Genomic DNA, 27,550 nt, shown 5'->3' with positions numbered 1-27,550 from the left:
AATGAGATTCTTCTCATTTTAATCTTCTTGTCCATCTTGTTTTTCTCAGGGGAGAATCAGCTGTTCTGGCCACTTAATGGTACAGAGTCTGCCCATTCGTGGTCGCCTAACCACTGCTGGTCAGTCTCACAGGTAAAAGCAATTAGAATCCTCCTTCTCTAGCACCCGCTGCCAATAAGCACTGAAGGTGTACATCGACAGATTGCTATTCAAGATGCGGGTGGTCCTCTACCTGCAGATCACCATCATCTGTGAGCTTGTTGGCAATACAGAGTCCCAGGCCTCGCTCCAGACCTACTGGAGCCGAATTTGCTTTTTAACCACATCGCCGCACCCTAAAGAGGGAAGATCCTTGGTCTACGGCACACTTGTAATGTTTCCAAATGTTTGCAACCATCGGTCACACCTGTGCACACAACATATAAGTCAGATCTTATCATTTATTGTGCACTGAATTACTTCCTCTTTAATAAGTGCCTTTAAAATGATTCTAAGTATATACATATCAAAAAAAAATTTTGTCTTGATAGCTCACGTCTCCAACATAGCAATTAATTTTCTTCCCCTCTGATGTTACTAACCACTAAGAAAAGAAGAGTCTGGTTTCCCCATGAGTCTTCTGGGGCCACAAAGTCTTAACACGCATTCCAAAGTTGCTGACGTGGACGAATGAAATGTGGCTTACCAGTGGGACAAAAATAGCGACCCATGTTTCAGATACAGTATGCACCTTCTACTTTTTTTTTAAGAACAACTGTTACTGTTGGTCAGTCTTCATGCAGTTTAAGTCTCTGGTCACATTCAGTGATCTGCCATAATTTATAGTCAAGTTAAATTTGTTTTGTTTTGTTTTGTTTTGTTTTAATTTTCCCAGAGACACAGGGATCTCAGCTGCTTTGTTTAGGTAATAAACAGGACTTCTCTTTGGCTCTGATTGGCAGTTCAGATTTATTTATTTTGAAGACATTTGAACAATTGGCCAACCCCATGGCAAAAGAAACTGAGCCCCTTCACCCAGAATAGCTTCAGAAAGAAAGACCCTGAAGCCTGGTTATTTGATTATAGGCCTCATGAGATAATCCAACAATGTATTAAGTGCTTGGCAATATTTTTATATCAGCTCTACCCCGTTATCTTTATTATTGGATTATGGTCCAACAGCAACCTCACCTCACCCAATGGCCCACCCTACCCCCAAAGAAAAAATGTATTCTCCAGGCCCCATCCAAACTCCGAATCAGTTACCATTGAGTCAGTTCTGATGCAGGGCAACTGCACATGTGCTGGAGTCGAACTGGGCTCTCTCTATGGGGCTTTCAATAACAGCTGGTTTTTCAGAAGCAGATCGCCAGAGCATTCTTCCAAGGTGCCTTTGGGTGGCCTTAAACCACCAACCTTTCAGTTAGCTTCCCAGCGGGTTTGTACTACCCAGGGACTTCCCAGGCCCCACAGTCATGCCTAAGGACCTATTGTTATAAGTTTGCTAGTTGGTTTCTGTGTTTAACATCTGAACATGCTTGTTGTTACAGGGGAAGGTTCCGGGTGCCAGAAAGAGACAGAGAGCCCCTGCAGGAACGCTTTTTCCGACCACATTTCCTGCAGGCTCCTGGAGACATGGTGGCGCACGAGGGACGCCTCTGCCGGCTGGACTGCAAGGTAGACTCTGCACCATCTTGAGTTTCACAGCTGCTTGTAGGTGGCTTTTGCTTCGTTTGCATTTGTTTTGTGAACTTTTCCTCAGGAACTGGAAGAATGACAAAAGAGAGCTTTGCTGTTTTCATAAAACTGGAAGAGTTCACATTTTTAACCTTAGGTAAAACCAAATGATGGTGTTCCATGACATTTTTTATTTTATTTCACTTTTTGAACTTGAAAGAGGAAACATGTATTAGCCGGTGACCCAGATGAACTGGCGTTCCAGAAGATCTGGTGTCCATGAATATTTTAAGTCTTTTTCTCTCTCTAAATGGCTCAAACTTTTAAGTGTTTGACTACTAGCCTAAAGATTTATCAGTTCAAACTCACCCAGAAATGCCTCACAAGACAGACCTGGAAATCTACTTCGGAAAGAAAGGTCACAGCCTTTGAAACCCCAGTGGAACAGTGCTGTGTGACACATCTGAGATCAGCCTGAATCAGAATCCACTCACCTACATCTTACATCCACAAAATCATAATCAAAATTCCTGAGAAGGGAGAGGACCTCCTTGGACCCGACCAGCTGGCTGAGATCTAAATCAACCAGGCAAAGGCCAGAAGAGCCGTCCCCCAGGTCACAGAGAGCCCTTGGGGTCTTGCTCTGGGCCCTGTCAGTGGCCATGCCGGGCTGACAAGAGGGGGGGTGGGGCGAGCCTTAAAGCTATATCAGTAGTGTATCAAGTTAACTCTGTATATTTCTAGGACCATCTAGTAGGTGACATCATTCAGGGATTTTCCATTGGGTTCCTGGGAAATTTTTTTACTATAAAGCCCAAAGTGTGCTTTTTGCCCCCTTGGAGTACATTGCTGTGTTGCAGCCTTTGAGAGAATTATATAAAGATGACTCCAAAGCAAGTTATGGAAGCAGAAAGAGGTTTCTCATACTACTTGGCACCCATCCCTTTAGGTATTACATATTCTAATTCTTCCACCAGAACATAGACTCTAGTTGGGCAGTGTGGGTAGCTGTCGGTATCAAGTAAAATTTAAATCATATCTTTGGCCCCAGACAAGGTGCAGAATGCTATGGAGATTTTAGATGCAAATAAGTTAAGACCTGCTGTTAAACATTCATAGAGACTCCACTTCTGTTGGTGATCCCTTCTCCCCCAATGGCTGCTTGAATGATATTTAGAGTTGATTGCTACCTTTACAACCGTAACCTCTAAAAATTATGGATACCTGAGTCCATCCCAGGGATCTTATTTGAATGTGGTAAGTGGGGAATGGCATTTTTTAAAACTCCCCAGGAAGTTATAATGTGCACTAAAGTTTGAGAACATCTGTTTAATATCTGTTATTTCTCTTAGCTGTGTCATTTCTTATTAAGTGGCTGAGTAAGAGACATTTCTGAAATTGATGCTGCCCCAGCCAACTCAGGGCCACTGTGTTGCCTCCCACTCATAGTGACTCAGTAGGACAGAGTTGAGCTGCCCCTGTGGGTTTCTGAGACTTTACAGGAGTAGAAAGCCTCATCTTTCTCCCGAGGAGCAGCTGGTTATTTTGAACTGCTGACCTGTGGTGAATAACCCAACATGAAGCCACGACCTCACCAGGGCTCCTATGTATGCTGATGCTGCAGGCCTCGTTTATTTATTCATTTAGCTTTTGAGTTTTCATTGTGAAGAATGAGAATTCTGGAACACTTAGTTGTGCCCGTGTGGAAAAAGGAGGGAATGCCGTGTGATTTAAAATCAGGAAAGGGGTGTGTGTCTTTTCACCACACTGTTTCACCTATGTGCTGAGCAAATCATCGGAGCAGCTACACTGTGAAGACAAACACAGCATCCGGATCGGAGAAAAACTCATTAAGAACCTTCAGTGTGCAGAAGCCAGCACCTTGCTTGCTGGAAGAGCAGCGGACTTGAAATGCCTGCTGGTCTTCCTCTCCATACCGCCTTCATCATGGATCACAGCTCAGCATAAAGAAAGACGCTGTCCTCACTAATGAACCAATTAGCAACATCAGGATTAAAGGGAGAAATACTGAAGTTCTGAGGAACTTCATTTTACTTAGATGCAATCAGCATCCATAGAAGCAGCAGTCAAGAGATCTGAGAACATACTAGATTGGTTAAATCTGTTGTAATAGATCTCTTTAAAGTGTTTAAAAAGCAAAGCTCTCATTAGCAGGGTCTTGTGGAGGAAACCAGCCCCTCACCACTATACCGGTTCGGTAGGCGCAACTATATGGTTATGATATACAAATGATAAAATATGTTAGTCTGGGTACTTTAGAGAAACACATCCACAGAAACCCAAGTATAAGAGAGAGTTTTATATAAAGGTTAAGTGCGCATCAAGAAAACATCCCAACCCAGTGCTGCCCAAGTCCACAAGTCCAACATTAACCCATATATCCGACACCAATCCACAAAGTTCTCCTCCATCTCACAAAACACAAGCAACGATGTCGACTGCAGGTGGAAAGCCGAGTCAGTGAATGTGTAAGCATCTCAGTGCTGGTAGGGGTCTCCACACAGGTGCTCCAGCACCCAGGGCTGCCTCGGGGTAGGTCCATGTGGCTTCTCCTCAGGCATGTCTTGCAGGAAGTGAGTCTTGTCAGCTGAAGCAGGGAACTGGCTAAGGCAGCTGCACCTGGTCCAACCATCAGACAACAAGAGACCCGAGAACTAGAAAGGCGAGGCTCACCGAACCATTTATCCCTCCACCCTTCAATTAACCCCACGTGTGTTTATCAGCCAGGTTGGCAAAATAAGCTAATTACCTCAGCAACTGTATGGTTATGATATACAAAGATTACAGTAAAGTCATAGAGTATAGGAGAGATAGGAGAAAGAATAAAATAAAGAAGTCAGACTCATTTCATAGTAGCATGCTCACCTCAGCCCTTGTTGGTTCACGTGGGATGCAGGAGGAGAGGAAGGCAGGAGAGACTATTTATAACCAAGGCTTATATATCTTTGGGGGCGAGGGGCAGGCCCCCCTGATTACAGATTACCACATACGCAAGAGGACGGGGTTGTGCCATAGGCAATGCAAGCAATAGGAAGGGGAGGGATTAGGGAGCACATAGTGGCAAGGTGGGTGGACCCCGGACTCAAGATAGTAGCCTAACCTTAGTAGCCTAACCTTGAGTGGTTCCGACTTTGCCTTCAGGCTCTCCTTCAAAGGAACAATCACTCTCCTTATCAGAAGGGAGTGGGCCCTACTTAGGGTGGGACAGACTATCCAGGCTGGTTCCTCTAGACAGCTGATAACCCTTAGGGAGAATAACCTTTGACCTACTCTCATTGACCTCCTTGAGTACAGTCATTTACCATGTGTGTCGTGCAGTATCTTGGGTTTGGCATGTATTTGGAGGAGACAACTTGGGAGGAATCTCTCTGTATCCCAAGGGCCTGACACATGCCATGGTGTTTTTAATTGTTGCCTATGTGATAGCACCTGACAACACAATAACAGCAACAGGGTTAGATGACTTAATTATAAATAAGTACATTGTATTAATTAGGACTTGAACTGGATCAAACAGCATGCCATTGAAATTCATGGAGTGTGACTAGGTAAGTAAACTGGTATATATGAGGAGGTGTCAAAACATTTGTGGAAAAATTTTACTCTCCTTTAATTCGTGTGTCCATGAACTTTTTGAGGCCCCTTCATACATCTAGATACTGTTAGGTTTCTCTCTCTGGCCTAAATCCCAGCCTCAGTCCTTGGCTCCACGCGAGAAAGATTTCACGCCGAAGCCGGGCTCGTGATCCAAGTGAATTTAATGAAAGTTCAAAGAAGCATCAGGTTTTATGCGGCACCCATAGGATTTGACCATGCGGCCTGGCAGAGACTGCCCCAGGTCACGCAAGGATCTCTCTCCTCCCACGAAGATGACCAGACCACCAAGCAAGACAAGCCAAAAGACCAAGAGCCCAAGAGCTCCTCTCCCTTTAGGTCCCTGCCTTTTAAGGGTTCCCGGGGGAGGTGTGGTGAACGACCCCAGATCGATCCCATTGGCTGAATTGCAATCACCCGGCCCAGGTGGGCTGCTCCAGGTGTAACGCCCATCTGGGCCCACCCGCGGGAAAATCCAGCTTTGTCCTTTGCTGGCTCTCCTGGGCATGCGTAAATGGACTTCCCAATTCCCTAGGCTAAGCTACCTAACAATACTACACTTGATCTTAGCCAAAAGGCTGAGAAGCGATGTGTTCATACATACAATGGAGTATTTCTCAGCCATAAAGAAGTATGAAGTTCTTCAGCATCCATTGAGGAAAGCAATATGGTGCTACCTGAAACCACTGGGAATAGAAATCCATATGAGTCAGCAGTACCTCTATACTAGGCATATACCCTGAAGAAGAGCCATAACACAAACAGATATATGCACTCTTGTGCTCACTGCACCACTGTTCACAATAGCAAGAAAGAGCCCACATGCTCATCAGTAAAGAATGAATGAAATTTTTGTACATACCAAAAAAACAGGGGAGGGAGCCAATGAAACCACAAAGCACTCCAAGACATGGGTGGGCCTGGTGAACATGAGGCTGAGAGACATTGGTCAATCACGAGAGGACAAATATTGTATGAGAACACTACTAGAAGGATAGGAAGCAAGACGAAGACTTGCACACCAAAGGGAGCCATGGACTAAAAGGCTACCCATAAAAGGGCGAAGAGACCTCAGGGAGGCAGGGCGTTGGGGAGGTGAGTGATTGGAACTGGAAAACTGTTCAACTCAGAGTTGATGGTCTGAAATGTAACATCCCCCCACCTCCTGCTGCCCCCCTAACTCACAAATTCAAAACTCATATCTTAAAAAAGTTAATATCAATAGATATGTCCCATCCAGCGCAGAGTATAGAGCTTAAGAAGATGATAATGGGCTCTAGAGCCAGATTTCTTGGGTTGGAATCCTGGCTCTTCCACTTACTGGTGGTGAGACCATGAATGGCTATTTAGCTTTTAGTCCTCTGTATGTGAAAACTAAAATTTTATTAAAAACTCATGAGCTCTGATGAGGATTCCGTAGGTTAATGCATGTAAGCACTTAGAGCAGTGCTTAGCACATGGTAAGCTCCATTAGTTGAGCTATTGTTATTATTAAAAGATGGTTTTCTTTGGAAGAGGTTCAAGTACACTCAAGAGGGTGTTCTTTGTGAAACAATTTTCATTAATTTGCCATACAATAAGGAAAAGTCAAGAGTTCACTGGTATCTTCAGATGAAGCCATATCACATAGGACTAAGAAAGAAGGACTGTCAAAGAAAAAGGGAAAAAAAGAGTTTCTTTTGGTTAAATTTAGAAAGTGACAAAGTTCATGGTCTTCTCCAGCATAAGTCAAATAAAGACTTAAATCGTCAACAACAGCAGCAAAAGAACGAAGTCTTGACACCTGACACAACATGAATGAAAGCTGAGGGTGTTGTGTCGGAACTAAACAAGGACCAATACTTTATGCTTCCACTTACATGAGGGAAACCCTGCTAGGACAGTGGTTTCTTGTTGGGCTGCTAACCACAGGTCAGCAGTTCAAAGCCACCAGTGGTTTCACAGGATAAAGATGAGGCTTTCTACTCCCATAAAGATTTACGGTCTCAGAAACCCGCAGGGGCAGGTCTACCCTGTCCTACAGGGTCACTATAAGTTGGCATCAACACAATGGCAGTGAGGTCACTTATATGCAATAAGCAAATATATAGAAACCCAAAGTAATGAATGGTTACCAACATAGGAGGGAGGGGAAAACACGGGGTTTTAACTTGGACTGTAGTGTGGGTATGTTAATGAAAGTAGGATAGTTTGGAAAAAGAGGGGGAAAGTAGCACACAATATTAATTTGGTAATTAATATCACTGAAGTATCTATTTTGTGTAGATGACCATAAAAAATTCTTGTAGCAATCAATATGCAAAATATAGTAAACTAAGTAAATGTGTGATCAACTTTGGCTGCACCTCAATTAGAGTTATAAGTCCCAAATAAAGCATGGAAGGCATAGAATGCAGGGTGGTGTTGGATGCTGTTATTTTCAGCTCATAGTGACCCCATGTGACAGAGCCAAACTGCTCCATAGGGCTCCCTCGACTGTCACCTACGTCTCCAGATCACTTCTCCCACGGAGCCATGAGGAGGTTTCAACCACCAGCTTCTCTTGTCAGCAGCTGAGTGCCTAACGGCTGCACCACCAGGCCTCCTTGTGGAATAGAAAGCAAACCTTGAAATCACCTGCCCTTTTCTGAATTTCTGGCTAGGGAGTGCCTTAGCCTTCCTCCGCAGGAAGAATGGCCGCCAGGCCCCATCCTCCAGACCCCCTTCTTCCTTTGCAGTCATTTCTCACCATCCATGTTTTCTCTGCTGTGTGCCTGACAAAGGTGAAGAATTCACGCACCAGATATATCTGCTTGTGATCAGCCTGCTGTTTACCTCAGCTGCCCTGTCACTTCTTAGGTGAGTGGCTTGCCACCCCCGGAGCTGACGTGGCTGCTCAATGGCCAACCTGTGCTGCCAGACACGTCCCACAAGATGCTCGTCAGAGAGACAGGAGTCCACTCGCTCCTCATTGACCCGCTCACTCAGCGGGATGAAGGGACCTACACGTGTGTTGCTACCAACAAAACCGGGCAGAATTCCTTCAGTCTGGAACTCACCGTAGTAGGTAAGTTTTGCTGCCAGGACCCCTAACCATACTCTCTCCAAAGTTATAACCCACTTCGACAGAACCTCGAGCAGAATACCAAAACCAATCTCAGTCACCCCATCCATGTCGTAAGAGTCAATACTTCTTACATTGTTTTCAAAGTCGTACTGATAAGCTCAAACTTCGTGTGGCTTCTTGTACATAGTATGCGTGCAGTCAGTTGGAGCCATTATGAGTTAACTGGTTGACTGCTTAAATGTAGGTTTCTTGCCCTAACACTAGGCTTATGTGTTTTCCGTACGTTTCCATGCCTTGGTCCCTTGTCCAGGAACGCCCATCTCTGTTTGGTAACTTCCTGTTCATCCTCCGAAACTCCAAAACCAAACCAAACTCACTGCCCTCAAGTTGATTCTGACTCATAAGAACCCTATAGGACAGAATAGAATTGCCTCTGTGGGTTTCTGAGACTGGAAAGTTTTTTTAAAATAAATAATTTTATTGGGGGCTCTTACAGCTCTTATAACAATCTACACATCAGAGCAAATGCTTTGAAAATGATTAGGGCAAATAATGTACAGATGTGCTTTATACAATTGATGTATGTATATGTATGGATTGTGAAAAGAGTTGTATGAGCCCCTAATAAAATGTCTAAAAAAAACAAAAAAACAATCCACACATCAATTACATCAAGCACATTTGTACATATGTTTCCATCATTTCCAAAACATTTTTTTCCACTTGAGCCCTGGGTATCAGCTCCTCTTTTTCCCCCCTCCCTTCCACCCTCGTGAACCCTTGATAATTTATAAATTATTTTTATTTTATTTATTTATTTTTTAATAAATTATTTTTATTTTCATATTTTACACCATCTGCTGTCACCCTGCACCCACATTTCTGTTGTTCATCCCCTTGGGTGGGAGGAGGTGTACGTCAGTCATTTGATCGGTTCCCCCTTTCTCCCTCTTCTCCCTCCACCTTCCCCGACCCTCACGGCGTTGCTCCTCTCATTCACTATTGGTCCTGAGGGATTTCTCCGTCCTGGATTCTGTGTGTTGAGAGCTCTATCTGTACCAGTGTACATTGTCTAGTCTAGCCAGATTGAGACTGTACATCTTTAGTGGAGTAGAAAGTCTCATCTTTCTCCCATGGAGCAGCTGGTGGTTTTGAACTCCTGACCCTGCAGCTAGCAGCCCAACATGGAAACCCACTACACCAGCAAGCACAGCTACTCCTTCCAGCCCGCCTGTTTTTCCATAGCCCTGGGAAAAGAAGGGGCACTTAGAGTGCTTATGGCCTTCTGGGTAATTGTTTACTTCTCTACCTCCCTGGAGAGGCTATGAGCTTCTGAGGACAGGTGCTCTGGCCTGCTCTGTTCATTCCAGTGTCTGCCTCAATGCTTGAAACAGGACATGTACTCAAACAAACCCTGACCTTTGCACATGATATGAACAGTCCACAGTAATGCCTGTGGAGAAGGACAGACAGCAAGGCATCATCACCCATGAAGGACGGAACTGGCAAGGCCAGCTGGAGTTCCATTGTAGAACAAAGGAATTGTAGCCCTGCGGTCTCCCTACAAAGTGTGGCCCTTTAAGAAGTCAGGGTGGCTTCAGCCGACAATCCTCTTGGCTAATGGCCATTCCTACAGGATTGTTTTTTAATTTCCTTACCCTTAATCGCATCTTGCTAAAGAATAGGAGGAGCCCTGGTGGCCTAGTGGTTACCAGTGGGCTGTGCTCTGAATGGTGCACAGTGGGAACTCTCCAGCTGTGTGCTGGGCTTTTGGGAAACGGAGTCACTAGGGCTGGGAGGCAACGAAAGGGAAGAGGGGGGCACTGATTGCAGGTGTTTACATTTCCCCAGGAGTATGCTGAAAGAGTGATTCTAGAACCCTGAAATAGGCGCTGTCCTGGCTTTCACTGGTATTGGCAACAACAACAACGCCTTCTTAAGAAGCTTCATTTGGGGCTGTTGTTTTAATTAGTCTGCCAACTCTTCTGTAGATGTGGAGTATTTTTAATAAAAAGGTTGGTGAGAAATTAACATTACCTCTACAAAATAAATCCTCTGAAACAATTCTTAAAGGATCTGTTTTAGTAGTTTAAAAAGCACTATTTCTGAAAATGTACCTTTGGGGTGGGGGGAAGATATCACACAGACAGACAGACAGACACACACACACACACACACACACACACACACACACACTGTTTGCAGCAGTCCCCTGGTGCGCTCCTCCTCCGGGGACAGCTATTTTGTAAGCACTTGTGGAACTTTCTCAAGGCCAGTCCTCATTCTACCGTGCTCAGAGGAGAGGGTGAACTTGGTGCGTGTGAGACAGCACCTCAGAGTCCTCCTGGTTCCAACCGGAGCGTGCTTTCTCCGGCACAGCCAAAGAGGTGAAGAGGGCGCCCGTGATCTTGGAGAAGCTGCAGAACAGCGGGGTCCCCGAGGGCCACCCGGTGCGGCTGGAGTGCCGCGTGATCGGCATGCCTCCGCCCGTCTTCTACTGGAAGAAAGACAACGAGACCATCCCATCGGCCCGGGACAGGATCAGGTACGACCCCTGCCGCCCTGGGGTTCCTTGGGCCACCCTCATCAGCCGCGTTCGCCTCCTGGTGCGCACCCAAGTGGTTCTGTGTACCTTTTCTTTACATTGCGGAGTGGTAATCCATTCTCTGAACATCGCCATTTTTAATACCTTCCCTTTAAGTTTAAAAACAGGAATGGATAAAGCTTCTGCGTAATTGTTTTATCACGCGTCTTCAGTCATGGTGGCAGGTGCCAGCGAGCGGGTGCAGACGCCCAAACCACGCTCAGAGCGCAGCGTGAGGCACTGCTTGGTCCACTGTGCAGCCCATCTCAGTGAAGGCCTTGTTTGCCGACGTCCTTCTCCGGCCATTGAGGGTTCCTAAGTCATCAAGAACAGGTCCCGCCCTGCTCTCTTCTAAGGAGCATCTGTTTCCTGGATGTGCTCCTTCTCCTGGCAGCCCTTGGGAGGGTCAGGATCCTTTGCCAACCGCACAATTCTAACGTGCTTCTTTCCTCAGCCTTCTTTCCTTCCCCAGCTTCCACACGCACGTGAGGCAATGAAAGCGCATGGCTTGGATCAGGAGCCCTGGGATCAGTCTCAAAGGGACAGCTTTGCTTCTTCATACCTTTCCGAGAGTCCCACTAGTACCCAAAATATCACTTTTGACAATAAGGCTTTTTTAAAAGACAAAACATTCACTAGGTTATTTCCTTCCCTATCCACCACTTTACGGTTTGCTTTTAAAATAATCCGAATGATTCCAACTGAGAGGCCCTCTAGGGTGGAGTGGAACCGCTCCACACGGTTTACAAGGCTGTAAATGTTCTCAGACGCAGACTGCTGCATCTGTCTCCCGTGGACAAGCAGTCAGATCCCACCTTTGTCAGCAGCCAGCCTCTTGACCACCGCACCCTCACCAACTTCTATTTCTTTGACAGTTTAGTTTATGCCACAAGAGGACAAGCACGCAGAAACGTCTGCACAGTAAACACAAGTTGTCCTTGAGGAAGCTGTCGGTGTCGATTCTTTTGGTGTTGCTGCTGTTGTTGTTAGGTGCTGTTGCACTGACTCCAACTCATGGGGACCCTAGGTCAACCAGAATGAAACTGTGCCCTGGTCTCGGGGAGCCAGCCCAGCCCAGCCCAGCCTAGTCACCACTGCCCCAAAGGGCAGACTACGAGGCGGGGAGGCGACTGGCAGCTCATAATGGGGAAAGCTTATGATGGGAAAGACCCAGTGGCCACTCAGGATGTTCCAGAAGGAAACAACGTCCCCCTTCCCTTTGGGGGAAAGTATATCTGCCATGTTGTTGTTGTTGTTGTTGTTGTTGTTAGCTACCCCCAATTCGGTTCTGAATCATAGCAGCTCCATGCACAACAGAACCACGCCCCGCCTGGTCCTGCCCCATCCTCACAATTGTTCTGCTGAGCCCATTGTTGCAGCTACGGTGTCAGTCCATCTTGTTGAGGGCCTTCCTCCTTTTCGCTCCCCCTCTGCTTTACCCAGCATGGCGTCCTTCCCCAGGGATTGGTCTCTGTTGTAAGAAGAAGGAATTCGGATGTTTTAAAGCTAGTTACTGGCTTCTGGGAAACCACACAGCTGGCAGTTCCTGGATGATCCTTCAAAATATATCTAGAGAACTCACTAAGCTTCTGACTATGCTGTGTTTATTCATGGTGTTATTGCCCCTCCTTCACCTACATGTCTCTGCTCCTGAGACTCCTTGATTGGGAGCAGTCTTCCTTGTGCCCCCCTTTACCTTAGCCTGCCCAGCAGGGTCCCCCTAAGCTCTGGTACCCCTCAAGGCTCAGCTCAAACATCAGCTCCTCAAAGAGAGGCAGGCTCCTTCCGCCTTCCTCTGCCCTGCCCTGAGCTGCGATAGGATTCTTCTGCCGGCCCACGAGGACGCAGAAGCATGATGTTTCGGTGTTGTTGGTTTCTGTCTCTCCCCATATAGATTTTGAGCCGCTGGAGCGCAGGGAGTGCCGCTTGGGGTGTGTCCTAACGCACAGCACCCAGCACACGGCTTTCCACCTGGTGGGCAGTTTAGGATGAATAAACTGATTTGCATGCATTGCCATTGTCGTCACCTCACATCACTAAACTATGGCAATGACATCTTTTTTTTAATAAATCATTTTATTGGGGGGTGGGCTCTTAAAAGTCTTGTAACAATCCATACATCAATTGTGTCAAGCCCATTTGTACATAGGTTGCCATCATCATTTCCAAAACATTTTCTTTCTGCTTGAGCCCTTGGTATCAGTTCCCCTTTCTCCCCCTCCCACCCATGTGAATCCTTGGTGATGTATATATTATTTTAATTTTCATCCGCGATATCCCTTCACCCACATTTCAGCAAAAGCACCTTAATATTCTCTCAGCCACCACCAGACTCAGAATTTCTTAAATTCGCCTCACCATGTTAAAATGCCAGCAGACCCTCTCCCCTCTTGCAGAAAGCCCACCAGTGGTTCCATACGAGCTATAATCCCAGCCACTTATGTGGTGCATGTGGGCCCTCCGAGACTCTCCCTGCCTTCCTCCCCAGCCCACCACTGGCCGGCCCCCCAAAGGCCTCCATTCCCAGCCAGGCCGTGGCCAGGCTGTTCTCACTTCCTGACACACCGCAGCCCCACCCTACTCAATCTGTTAGGGTGAGTCCCTTCTCAACAGTTTAGACTTAGCTCAAGCACATCTTCTGGGATGATTTCCCATAACTGGATTCGTTAAATTATATTTTAGGGCGATAACATTTTAAAGTAACAGTCTAGCTACCTCAAATCTTCTACAGTGTTATATTTACCATGAACTTACTGTCCTGCCAAGAGCGGGGCACGCACAGGCCTTCTGTCTGCTCGATGCTCACTTCTAAACACCAGGTGTCGCCAGGCCGCCTCCTTGCTTTCTGAGACCTCTGAGAATAACCTTCCCCTGTGTTTCCAGAGCACCTTTCGGGAGTCTCTATTCCAACCTTGAGCATGTTCCATTACCTTTCTCTCTCTCCCACTAAACAAAGGGCTCCTCTGTGGTTCACCGTTGTTGCTCCCTACCTTCGAGTCTAGTCCAACTCGTGACAACCCCGGGCGGGCAGAGGAAAACTGTTCCCTGTGACTGTCGAGGCTCTGCTCTCTCAGAAGCCGTCACCAGGCCTTTCTTCTGAGGCACCCCTGGGTGGATACATACTGCCAACCTTTTGGCTGGTAGTCAAACACTTAACTGTTAGTGCCACCCAGGGACACCGAAGACTTCCCTAGAGAAGGGATTTTTGTCACATCCATCTTTGCACCATATCACTAGCATAGTGGCACCAATGGTGTTCCCGGCAGAGCAGATGGTCAGTAACAGTGCATTAAGGAAGTGCACCAAAGAAAGAGTGAATTCATCAGCAAGTAACAGCTGTCAGTACGTTAGAGCAGTGAGACTGTGATGGATTTATTACTTTATCCTTGTGGACATGTGATAACTTTCAATGAAAGCGAACCGCTGTTAATCCTTTGAGCCTAGGAAGCTATGGCTGCTGTCTCTGCCCTGAAAATGAGCGGGGGGCTGCCTCAGAAGGGGGGTTGGAACTGTAGTAAGCTGACCGGGCCATCGAGAAGGGTGGCATGGGCCAGAGGCCAATTCTGACTGATATTGGAATCATTTTTTAAAATACTCATACCTGGGCTCCCAAGCCACGCTTTGGAGAGAATTGCCCTGGATGTGGACAGGGGGTGCTATAAAGAGTGAGCCCCCTGCGGTGGAGAAAAGAGAAGGCATGATTGTGCTCATGTCCTTCCGGCCACAGGGCATGCCAGCTCTGAGCTGTTAGTTCCTGGATTTTTTTTTTTTAAGTTCCTGGATTTCTGTTGACGTTTCCAACAAAATACAAATGTTGCCAGACTTTCCTTGTGAACCATGAGAGCAATTCCTAGTGGAATTAGGAAGACAATAAAAGATGAACAACAGAAACATGAGTGAAGGGAGACAGCAGTTGGTATAAGATAGGAAAATAATAATAATCTATAATTTATCAAGGGGTGAGGAGGCAAGGGGAGTTGATACCAAGGACTCAAGTAGGAAGGAAATGTTTAGAAAAGGATGATGGCAACATATGTTCAAATATGCTTGATATAATTGATGTATGGAATGTTGTAAGAGCTATAAGAGCCCCCAATAAAATGATTTTTTTTAAGTAAAACTACCTAGCTTCCAACAGGATGCTGTGGCATTTATCTGTCTTAAAGGAGCATTGTAATACTTGTCAGAGCTGGGAAGAGGCCAAGTGGTCACATCAGTGAGAGGACCAGAGAGAGAGGTAGATGCTAGCAGCTAGTATGATTGAGAAGTGGTCCTGTAGTCAGCAAGGGACTGTATCCTTAATGTTTTCTGATACTGACTATTGGTAATCTGATAACATCCATAAATAAACCTCCATAATAGTGGGGGTGGGGAGAAGGAGAGCTAAAGAAAGACAATGGAGCTAAAGGTGTGGAGGGAGCAAGAAAAGGGTCCGGCTGTAGCTGCTAACCTTCATCTTCACCTCTTAAGTTAATGGCTGCTCTGTGGTCATGCATCTCCAACTTCAAGTTTGCCTTTGATTTTGTGTGAAGCCATGCCCACTCTCCTTCCTTCCAGGACCAACACAACCCTTCACGGCCTAGAGTCGACTCCAAGTCACAGGACAGAGTGCAACTGCCCTGCAGGTTTCTGAGACTGTAAATCTTTATAGGAACAGGAACTCTCACCCCTCCCTGCTCCCCCTCCCCTCCCCTGGAGAGCTAGAGACCTTGCAGTTCATAGCCCTATATTTGACCCACGAAGCCGCCAGGGCTCATCCTTCTTGGGACAGGGCAGGGGAAAGAAACCCAGCACAGGTCAATTGACACGAAGAGGTAGGTCCCTGAGCTCTCAAGCTGATCAGGGCCTTTCCCCCTCACTGGTTCTCTTCTTCCTTCTCTCCAGTATGCACCAGGACACAACCGGGTATGTCTGCCTGCTCATCCAGCCAGCCAAGAAATCAGATGCTGGATGGTACACCTTGTCGGCCAAGAATGAAGCTGGCATTGTGTCATGCACTGCTAGACTGGATATATATGGTAGGTTTAACATCATGAGTATTGAAACATATACCATCTATGTTTTAGGGCTTGGTGTCGTCATTTAGGGTCACTGTAGGGACTTGGTTAGCTTATCTTATAGTGCTTAAGAGATGGATTTCTCGAAGTAATCTCATGCTAGCCCCCTCTGCTCTTTTGAGCTGCTTTACATTTTACTACGTGCTTGTCCTGTCTCTTTGTCTAGAGCAGAGGTTACATATGCTGAAGATCCAGCACCTTCATGGGCCACCCACTCAACCCTGTCATCCTCCACAGTAGCCCCACCTGAATGAATATTCTGAAACCCATTCGTTTTCAGATGTTCAACAAGTATTTATTTCCCAGTCAGTCCCCAATCAGACTTCCCTCATATTAGAAATTTGTCCTAATGATATTGTCAAATGATATCATGATAGTGATGTGTTTAATGTGCAGTGTTGCCCTTGGATCCTCTCAAACCAATGAGATTATTATAATAATACTTCATTTAAATGCTGAACAAACTACCAAGTGAGACACCTCCCTCCCCCAAAACCAAGTCTTTGCCTAGCTCTTTTGATTTCTAGGATTTCATGAAGTTCAACTTTGCTACTTGTTGTGTGCTCTACTCTCTCCCCTATCAGGTTTTAAACTTTTAAATTGTGATTTAGGTGAACATTTACAGAGCATGTTTAGTCTCTATCCAACAATTCATTCGTCCTTTGTTTTGTGCCATTGATGGCAACGTAACAGCGCTCTTCCCACTTCAAACATGGGCTCCCAATCTTGGGAGTCCCGGTAAGAGGGTAGGGGCAGTGGACAGAGACAGAAGGACTGAAAATTGGAAGGAGGGTCTTGACTCTTCCCTGTTCCGGGTGGGCCTTACAGAACCAGGTCCCTAATTGTCAGCTGCTCAGTTTTACAGCTTCAGAAATTTGATTTTATCCATTCACTGTGGTGTTTATTTCAATGCTGAAAAGAGCTGATTCAAAACCATGAGATCCACGAGGATTAATTCATAAGCCAGAATGCTAATGTGCAACTTCACAATCACCTCTGTAGACCCCAGAGCGCCAGTGTTGTGTTCCCCTCCTCCGAACCAGGACCCTCCCCTCTCCGAATCAGGGACCTCCAGAAACCTAATCAGAGGATTGCCTGGTAATTCCCAAGTCAGAGACAAGGAGGACAGCACCATTTGGGTGGGCTGTTTTATTCAGACACGCTCAGGACCATGGGTACTAAAAAGAGGGTCTCCTTGTGCACTGTGCTTGCTGAGCACTGAACGCAGAACCCTGTCAGTTCTCTTGTATTCAAAACCGCGGGGCGGTGCACTTGATGCTGAAGCTCACCGCCACCTGTTGGGAGTGTGGGAAGAGTCGGGACTGGCGATGAGGGGTTAGAGTGTGGAGCACATACGTGGTGGCAGACCTAAACCCATCTTTTGCCTTCTGTTTCGGCTGCTTCCTTGCTCTATCTCCTGGTTCAGTCTCTTGAGATCCTGCTGCCCTCTGTACCCCAACCCCAGCAGATCCAAGGCTAGATTGCTGAGAGGTGATTGTCTGGAGGAGTCACCCCAGTTACCCATTTTCTTTTTTATCTGCCTGGCTCTTCCTAAGGTCTTGGTGATAGAAGTGGCTTTCTATTTTTAGCAGAGGTTTAATTGCTCTGTTTTCCAAATTAGACCACCTAGGTCCAGGGACACTTGGTGCTTTACCAAGGCCCCACAGGAGAGTCAGGCTCAGCAGACCATGAGCCTGTCGATCCAGTGGCCGGGAGTAGCTTCTGACTCCCAGGCGCCCGTGCGTGTCAGGGAACCCATGCCCCGCAGGGTGATGGAAGACGGGCTTTCTGGGGCAGACCTACGATTCTTTCTTCGGGGTGGACTCGACCCTCCAGCCTGGCTACCAGTTGTCTCACCCAATAGCCATGTATACTGCCCGCTAACTCTGGTGTCCCTGCTAAACTCAAGGCTGTGGAGTCAAGTCCCGAGCTTGGGGGACAGAGTAGAACCGCTCCACAGGGTTTCCAAGGCCGTGTATACTTCGATGGGATCAGACAGCCTCATCTTTCTCCCACGGGCCAACCTTGTAGTTAGCACCCAGTACTTAACCGAGTGTACCTGCCAGAACGTATTGATTTGTTCATAACATTCATAACATATTGCTCGATCTATTTCCAGCTCAGTGGCACCAGCAAATCCCACCGCCCATATCCATCCGGCCCGGTGGCAGTCGCTACGGATCTCTCACCAGCAAAGGACTTGACATTTTTTCTGCCTTTTCCTCCATGGAAAGCTCAATGGTGTATTCCTGTGCCTCTCGGAGTGTCGTGGAGAGCGATGAACTTTAGGCGTCTCTGGGTGCCTGCTATGTAAGGGGGCAGATTGTGGAGGGGGATGGAGGACACGCCAAGTCACCAATGGTTTCCAAGCAACTGAATTTGAGTAAGTGACCACACCGGTGGACCTGTGGCAAGGACAGTTTCAGTAATCTGATTGGGGATTCTTGTAGTCTCAGCAGAGGAAGAGATGTGGGGCTGTGCCTTATCCAGATTCTAACAAAAATATGGAAAGAGGATGCAGATGAACCAAAGATGCCAAACAGCTGTCATCCACTGCTTTGGGGGAAAGCTGGCGTGCTCCCCTGCCCCCCTGTTGTGTTTGGGATGCTTTGGCCCAGCTAGAAGCAATTAGGGGCCACAAGTCTGGGCTGACAGGAATTAGATAGTAGGTACCTTAGAATATCACCACCTCACCGACAAAGCAAAGGGCAATGTTGAGGGTTCAAGATCACCCTTGATTGACACATCACAGGGGTAGGTTTGGTGAACTCAGCTTCCAGTTCGCATAGGAAGTCATGCCACACAACTCGTGTGTGTGGAGAAGTGCTTTCAATTTGTGTCTCCTGAGTGTACTGAGTCCTATCAGAAAGTGTCAAAATGTGCTTGGGATATTAAAAAAAATCACTGAAACATTCTCTATAGCACAATACGCTGATTCTATGGCCAAAACAGAGCCCCACCAGCCTGTCTGCCCCCACCACTTTCTTTTGAATACCGTGGAGACTGATTTTTCTTTTTTCTGACTTAGTCTATCCCTAAACTCTAGAATTAAAAGGTTATGAATACAGTTTGTTGAAGCCCCTTCTTATGACCCCCACTATTCTACCCCAAGTCTGACTGTGTGCAGCAGCAAGGAGGGAAGAGCCGCATCAGAGACAGGGGAGAGTGCTGAGGGAGAGTTCCCTCAGTCTTGCAAGACACTTTGTGATCACTAATCAGCCAGCATCTTCCAAGTGGAAAATCTTGTGCTAACTGGGAAAGTAAGAGGCTAGAGGGAGCTACATCTTTAATCCACCAAGTCAAATACCTGCCTCTCCATTTAAGGAAGTTTTAGCCTTACATTGTCCACAGTGCCCAGGTGAGTGTCTAGTTCATAGTATAAGTGTTTGGTGGATGAATAGACCTGACAGTAGACTAAGGAATCTACAGTACACACAATAGTTCCCCACCACCACCTCACCAATGGCTCTGGCAATGGTCATTGCACTACGCTTTACTCTGGGCCGACCAGAATTGGCGGTGTCTGTTAGCAGCCCCCGGTACCCATGTCTCCGAGTTCCCGGTGCCAAGTGCCCTGAGCTGAAACCTTATTCAAATGAACAAATATAATTGCTCAGAAGGATTTGAAACTTGCCTTACTTCAAGTCAAGGGTTTCCAGGGTGAAAAAGTCCATTCATTCAAAAACCATTTCGATGTCTACTCTGTGTACGATGCTGTGGCCGATACGGTAGGAGACATAGACTATGAATACAGCGCAGTCCTTCCCCTCAGGGAGCTCACCATCTAGTTGGAGAGGTCGGGTATAAGGCACGTGGAATGCAACTTCTTAGAGTAAAATCCCATTCTTTATCAAATAGAAGTCTCTACTGCTACTCACCTCATGTTATTTCATAATTCTAAAATAATCATGTGTGTTCAATCTTCATTTATGAATGAAACAATATACCCTCAGTCCCATCCGTAAGAAATAAGGCTTCGGTCAGTTATTCAGCAGAATTGTGATAGTCTCCTGCCATTCTTCTTACTCCGCAGGAACAGTAGTGAAATATAGGCGAGCTCAGTGTATTCTGTCTGGACTTTTATCAATAAGGAAGCAGCAGCAGAACTTGTGACACAAAGTTCTTCTCCCTTATAGACATCTACTAAAAAATCACTTTCTCATGTCAGGATTTTTCTCTCCTAAGAAATCACTTTCTCACGTCAGGATTTTTCTCTCCTAAGAAATCACTTTCTCACGTCAGGATTTTTTTCTCCATGGTTGTACGCCAAGCTACCTACCACATCTACATCTACAAGCCCTAGACAGTTCTTCATGAAAGGATATTCTTCATTTCTGTGTTTTAGCTTTCTAAAAACCTAATGTGGACGCTTTTTAAAAATTATTAAATCATTTTATTGAGGGCTCTTATAGTTCTTATCAAAGTCCGTACATACATCCATACAAGAACATTTGTACATATGTTGCCATCGTCATTTTCATAACATTTTCTTTCTCTTTGAGCCCTTGTTATTGGCTCATTTTTCCTGTTTATGCTTTTGATGGTCAAGAGAACTCAGATCAATATTACAATTGACCACCAGGGGTCAGCATCTAACCTACAATAGTACTTTAGCCTAAAACTTCCTGACATTTGGTGCAATTGTATTCTACGGAGACCAGATTTCTGAACCTCAACACTATTGGCAACTCTTTGTTGCAGAAGGCTGACTGCCCTGTGCACTGTGAGATGGTAAGCAGCATCCTTGGTTAGAGACCCTTGATGTCCATAGCACCTCCGGCCCCAGTTGTGACAGCAAATGCTCCTTGGGAGCCAGAATCCCCCTGGGTTGAAAACAGTGTGTTTAAAAAAAATCACCAGCTACTCAGAAGAGGAAATATGTGGCAGTCTGCTTCCATAATGATTGTCGTCTTGGAAACCCTCAGAGTCGCTGCAAATCAGAATAGGCTCAATGTCAAGGAGCTTAAAAGGAATCAGTGCCCTACTTTAAAATCCTATTTGAATCCCCATTACACTGAGGGAGGCTCATGTAGGAAATTCTAGTTCTGCGTGGTGTGTTTCAACTCAACACATCCAAAGTCAGGTTCATCGTTTCCCTTTTGTAAACCATTCCTCCACCTAACTTAATGGTCTCTATTCTATTCTAACTTATGGTTTCTAGTCATGGCACCATCACATTCCTAGTACTCTCCATTTAAAAGCATCTAAGCCATTGTTTGCTTCCTCCACTTCAGTCAATAAAAACAGTTACCATGTAGCTGATACTGGCTCCTGATGACCCTAGTGTATCAGGGTAGACCTGTGCTCTGTAGGATTTCCCAGAACTGTCATCTTGCAGAAGTAGGTCCCCAGACCTTTCTTCCTAGGCACCTTTAGATGAGCTTGAACCTTTGGTTTAGCACATGCAGGACTCCTCGATCGATCAATACATATTGTTCATTCAAACTCTCTTTTTCCCTTTGACATTCAGACCTTCCTTTCCACTCCACCCCAACCCCCCCCCCCTCCCCTTGGCTCTCCTAGTTCAGACTCTCATAGCTTTCTTAATGTCCCTGAGTATGTATGACTTAAACTGAATAAGAGACTTGCCTCATCTTCTTGCCGCTAGCCCTCCTGCTTCTTCCTACTCACGTCCTGCCCAACCTCAGCACCAGATGGTTCTGCAGGTAGCGCTGCTTCAAAGGTGCCCAATTTTCAAACCCCAGTGACGGCCAGGGCACACTCAGATGCCTGTCGCTCTGCTCTGTAGTATTCAAGACTCATATCAATATGATCCCAAAGCTCTTCATCCCTCCTCACAGAACTCTTCCAATAGGCAGCAAGCTGAACAGCCCTGCTCTTCTGCTCTTCCAGCCACACACCACCCTTCCTCTCTCTGGAAGGACTGCTGTCTGTGGAAATCTTATCTGATTGCTTCAAAGTCTATCTCAAATGCCACCATCTCCTCCAATTATTTTCTCTCTCTCTCTCTCTCTCTCTCTCTCTCTCTCTCTCTCTCTCTCTCTCTCTCTCTCTCTCTCACACACACACACACACACACACACACACACACACACACACACACACTTCTTGAGTCTAGAGGGAGAGATTCCTTCAGGGAGTGTTTGATGTAGAACACAGCTTCGATAAATCTGTCTGATCCCTCTCCCTATACGAGCCCACTCTTGACTGCCTTCACTTTTGGCTACCAGTTAATAGGACAGTGCCTGGAGTTTGGTCCCTTTACCTTACAGTACACAGAGGCACTCAAGAAATACTTGTGGGCCTGAATGAATCTTTACAATTCTGTTTAATGCTTTTCTATAAAAGCTAGAGTTGAGACTATTGCAGTGCTTTTTAGGCTTGGCTGCACATTTCGAATCCACTGGAGAATTTTTTAGAAGTCCCACCACCCAGACCATAGTCCCAAGTCAATGAAGTAACAAGTTCTGTGGTTGTGACACAAGCATTTTTTGTTTTTTTTAAGATTTCCCAAGTGATTCCAATGAGCAGCCAAGGCTGGGAGGAATCACTGGATGACCATGACTCAACCAGAGAGCTTGACTCAGAAAGAAAGGTCCACAATGGGCATCGTACTGGGGGTGCAGGATGACCCAAGGCCGCAAGATTGGCATGCATGAAGAATGCAGTTTCTCTTGGGTGCAAGTGAAGTGCATGCCTGAAATTTAAAATAAACACACACACACACACACGTTGGCTTTACTACCACTTGTCATCAAGTCCCTTCTGACTCGTGGTGACTCTGTGTGTTAGAGTAGAATCATTTGCCATCACTTCCAATGGCTAGTTTGGGGGAGAAGATCACCAGGCCTTTTTTCTGAGGTGCCTCTGAGTGGACTCTAACTTTCTGGTTAACAGCTAATGAAGTTAACCATTTACATCCCTCAGAGACTGCCTTGGCCTTAAAGTACTTTACTATTTGAGCTACACTCATTAGACATGCAGTGTTCACAAGGCCCTCAGAGGAAGCAAAACCCTACACAATTGGGCCAGGAAGAGAAGGCAACTGGAGGCCCTTTGGCTGGCCCTTGGTTTCCAAAAGCGATGGTGGTGGTGTTAGGTGCCACCAAAAGGGTGCAGACTCATTGTGAGCTACTGCCCAGTCCTGCACCATCCTGGAAATTGTTATGCCCAACCCATCACTGCAGTCAGCAGCTCCATCCGTCTTGTTGAGGGACTTCCTCTTTCTTCACTTCCCCTCAACTTTCCAAAGCACGACATCTATTTCCAGAGACTGGTCTCTCCTGACAGCATGTCCAAAGTGTGTGAGATAGTATCTCACGTCCTTGCTTCTAAGGATGCTATTCAGGTTCTGAGCAGCTATCCAGATTCTAGAATCATCCTTCTCTGGCTATAGCTGAAAGTCATTCGTAACTAATTACTCATGACCATGGCGGTTGGAGAGACTATGAAAGAAGAAAATGGACAATTAAAACCAAGCCAACCACTTTTTTTGGAAACACAGCACCCTGCCCCCTAAACAAGGTGTTGATCAGAAAGGTCAAGCAGCAGAACTGACTAGGGAGCATCCTCCTCTTTTATCCACCACTGACTGTGTGTAGGTCGCCAGCGAAGAACCAAGTGGCCAAGAGACAGGCAGTGTGTAGAGCTAGGTATCCGACAGACACATATCCAGGGCGGGAATTCCCAAAGGCATCTCAAACTGCCTTTTGCAAGGAGACATGAATTTGGATAATACTCCCTTGATAAAGGGTTCATTTATAAATAGTGGCATCAGTTGGGGGACTTGTGGGCTGTGACTGCCTTGGGTGACACTGTTAGAGGGGGTGACACAAAAGCGACTGTGACAGTGAGGCTACAGAAAACAAAACTTTACTATCCCTGTAGTTAGTTATAACTAACTATCTTTTTTCATAAACTATCCTGTGTATATATATCTTATACCTACAAGGCCAAAAACTCTATGCTCACTGCACTTCTGACAGGCTGCTCTCAGAGCTTCATTGTTCCTCAGCTTCAAAGATGCCCCAGGCACCGGGCTTCGTCCACACAAGCGATAATAATGAGCCCACATTGTTGGGTTCGTTTCTGCTAGTGCTTTTATGGGCATTGATTTTGCCAGACTGTCTGGTGTTTTAGCTACAATATTGTGGTGAGTAGTATTTGTGAACCTGTATCAATGACTCCTGTGAGAATGAAGTAGTGATTAAAGGAAAAGAAGGGGGGAAAGGTTAAAGACTTCTCAATGTTGCAACTAATAATGCTGTAATTCAGTATAGAGGGATTTTACAAAACAATTTTGCTGTTTCAGTATCCACATCATCCACACTGTATTACATTTAAGCAATGTGCAATGATACTTCTCACACACTATTCTGTGGCTAAAGCTGGGGGGTCAGGGGTAGCCCCATCACTGCACCAGGTGACACCCTCCCTTGAAATGCCATTGTTGATCAATTGTTTGCTTAAAATTCAGACTATATTTTCTCACCCCGTGCTAGGCCCCCAAGTGAACCAAGAAACGTGCATTTAATTCATGACTGAATTACAGCACCTACCAGGGGGCTTCAAAATGTTTGTGGGAAAATGGAAGGCAGCGATCATGGGATTTTCCCATAAGTGCTTTGAAGCTCCCTCATATCACACTAGATTGGGTCACAGTCCGGAGGACAGGGATCCAGGAAAAGCAGACAGACAGGGAGAGGAGAGGGGAGACTTTCTGGCTCCTTTATGGTGTCAGTCTAAAGAGTATCTGTGGTCCACTCTGCACCTCTTACCAGTCTCTGCTTCTCCCCCAAGTGCCCAGTGCCCCATGGTCCACAAGGATAAGCCCCACTGCTGTGTCCTGTCCCATCTCCCTGCACAGTCCCACCATTGGAATGGACCCCTAAATTGAGCTGCTTCCTTTCCACCTCTTCCCCTCACACATTTCAGCGCACCTTCCAAGCAGGGGCCCGGCCTGTATCTACTAGGCTACTTATAAGTTGTTTGTAAACACAAAGCTGCCAGCAAACTTGTAGATGTTGACAACTTTCTCCAAAATGGCCTTTATTCAACACCTGTCCACAGTTCTTGGGTGGCCTGTCCTCCCTGTATTTCCACTGCCTTTGGTTGAGTGGGAAATCAAGTTGCTTTAGTAGTAAGCGTAACAGGTTTAGCCAGTGCCCGGATTATAACTGCTATTTGCCCTTCAGTGTTACATGCTCGCCTCCCTCGGAAATGATTGTGCTCATAACAAGCTCTTCATTACAACCACCTTCAGTTGCTCTGTGTGCATTTCTCAATTTTCAAAAAGGTTTTTTTTTCTTGCACTAACAAACCCCAAACCAAACTCCCTTCCATTGAGTTCATTCCGACTCATAGCAACTGTTTAGGACACAGTAGAACTGTCCTGGTGGGTTTTGGGGACTGTAACACTTTATGGGAGTAGAAAGCCTTGTCTTTCTACTGGTGGTTTTGAACTGCCCGCCTTTCAAGTAGCAGCACCCCAATACTTAACCTTTACTTTACAGGAGCAAAAGGCCCCATCTGTCTGTCATGGAGAGGCTGGTGAGTTTGAACTAGCATAACCCACTACTCCTCCACCAATGGCTCCTTTCTTGCCCCTAAGTAAAGACTACCTAAGAACTGTATACTCCGGTCCCCGTTGACCTACAAACTGACGGACCCACTCAGGAACAGCCCTCAGGCATAACCCGGGGATTGCCTGTACTCGGCTTTCCATAAGAGAGCGTTTTATAGTTCTTTTCACCACGAATTGCCTTTCCTTTTTAAAAAAATCATTTTATTAGGGCTCATACAACTCTTATCACAATCCATCCGTCCATCTATTGTGTCAAGCACATTTGTATATTTGTTGCCATCATCATTCTCAAAACATTTGCTTTCTCCTTGAGCCCTTGGTATCAGCTCCTCATTTTCCCCTCCCTCCCTGCTTGAACCCTTGATAACTTACAAATTATTATTATTTTGTCATATCTTACACTGTCTGACGTCTTCCTTCACCCACTTCTCTGTTGTCCGTCCTCCAGGGAGGAGGTTATATTTAGATCCTTGTAATATTTTTCCCCTTTCCGCCCCACCCTCCCTCCGCCCTCCTGGTATCGCCACTCTCAGCACTTGTCCTGAAGGGATCATCTGTCCTGGATTCCGTGTTTCCAGTTCCTATCTGTACCAGTGTGCATCCTCTGGTCTAGCCAGGTTTGTAAGGTAGAACTGGGATCATCATAGGGGGGAGGTAGACCAGGTGAGGAAGCATTTAGGAAGTAGAGGAGAATTGTATGTTTCATCATTGCTACACTGCGCCCTGACTGGCTCATCGCTTCCCCGCGACCTTTTGTAAGGGGATGTCCAGTTGCCTACAGGTGGGTCTTGGGTCTCCACTCTGCATAAGTGGATCAACATTTCAGAAAGCTTGTTACTGAAGCGTTACTTGAAAAGTACCAAGCAGCTTCTAGGTTTGACGGTGCACTGGTCATCAATATGCAGAGGGGGAAGTTGTTTTTAAAAATGCAAAAAAAATGCATATTTGTTGAAAATAAATGTGCCTCTTGTTTCTGTCTAATGGCATTAGTTAGCAGATTTGGCATTTTATAGGCTCACAATCAGGCTGCCTTTGGCTAATATGCAGATAATGGCCACTTCGAACGCCATAGAGCAATGGCCTTGACTTTGCAAGAATAGAGAGAGGACACGCATTGCAGCCCTCTGAGGATCGTGCCAGAATGCTGAGAGTAAGCATAAAAAGAAGTGGCTATAGTGTAGAGGCGTACAGACATTGATTTGCTAGAAGATTTTGGCATACAAGTGACTAGAAAATAATTCTCCAATAATAAAAATTAAAATATTTCAATATTATTTGGCAGTCATTTAAAGTAAATATACATTTTTCTCTAAGTTCAAAATACAATTCTAGTTTCCATTGGTAAAGATTATCTTATAATGATGATTGAATCAATATTTAAATGTAAAGATACAGTTGATATTTTAAGTGATTTTTACATTTTCACTGAAATTGTGTCAATCATTACCTGAGTCGTAAACTGCCTAATGCACATCTAGAGTGACAGAGAGATAGCTGGGGTTGGGTGTCCTTAATGCCCAGCAAGCCCCGGAGGCTTCTCAAAAAATGTTCTCTAGCTTCCTAAAATAAAAATTAACCCAGCCTCCTGATTAAAAAAAGAAATATATTAAAAACAGAATTTAGTTTAAGGATGAGAGTGGCCAGTTTAAACTGGAAATAGAGATACAAGAATAGTTTTGTTATAATAAGAGGTATTTTAATAACCACCCAAGAAAAGAGTCATTTTGATAAAGTATGATTAGTGTGAATTGCTTAATGTTCCCAAACTCCAAAGAATCTGGTGTTTCTACACAGATTCAGATAATTCACTGCAAAAGAAGCAGATTATTGGAATCACCCCCAAATTGCCGCTATAAAAATCCAGCAAAGGATGTACTAGTATTGGCTATGTATCAAAAGGTTGCAAATGTATATACAGTATCTAGGATTTTACTGTGTATTGGTAGGTAGCACTGTGAGGTAGGCATTGGTCTGCTAACTGCAGTGTTGGTGGTTCAAACTTACTAGCCACTCATCAGAAGAAAGATGAGGTTGTCTGTTCCCATGAA

The 27,550-nt window shown here is 45.7% G+C and overlaps 1 protein-coding gene across 2 annotated transcripts in view; it reads left to right on the top strand.

The window, feature by feature from the left end:
- MYPN (myopalladin) overlaps positions 1 to 19,834 on the top strand; it is a 108,293-nt gene extending 88,459 nt beyond the window's left edge. For both annotated transcript variants that reach the window (XM_075533846.1, XM_075533847.1), the window contains exons 14-19: positions 50 to 132; positions 1,530 to 1,656; positions 8,110 to 8,317; positions 10,697 to 10,862; positions 15,786 to 15,919; positions 18,078 to 19,834. In XM_075533846.1, the coding sequence (XP_075389961.1) occupies positions 50 to 132; positions 1,530 to 1,656; positions 8,110 to 8,317; positions 10,697 to 10,862; positions 15,786 to 15,919; positions 18,078 to 18,247 (888 nt within the window). In that variant the 3' untranslated portion in view covers positions 18,248 to 19,834. The remainder of the gene's footprint in view (positions 1 to 49; positions 133 to 1,529; positions 1,657 to 8,109; positions 8,318 to 10,696; positions 10,863 to 15,785; positions 15,920 to 18,077) is intronic.
- Positions 19,835 to 27,550: the final 7,716 nt, after the last annotated feature.

The sequence above is a fragment of the Tenrec ecaudatus genome, chromosome 16, assembly GCF_050624435.1.
Source record: "Tenrec ecaudatus isolate mTenEca1 chromosome 16, mTenEca1.hap1, whole genome shotgun sequence".
NCBI lineage: Eukaryota > Metazoa > Chordata > Mammalia > Afrosoricida > Tenrecidae > Tenrec > Tenrec ecaudatus.
This window is presented reverse-complemented; position numbering and strand designations above follow the sequence as displayed.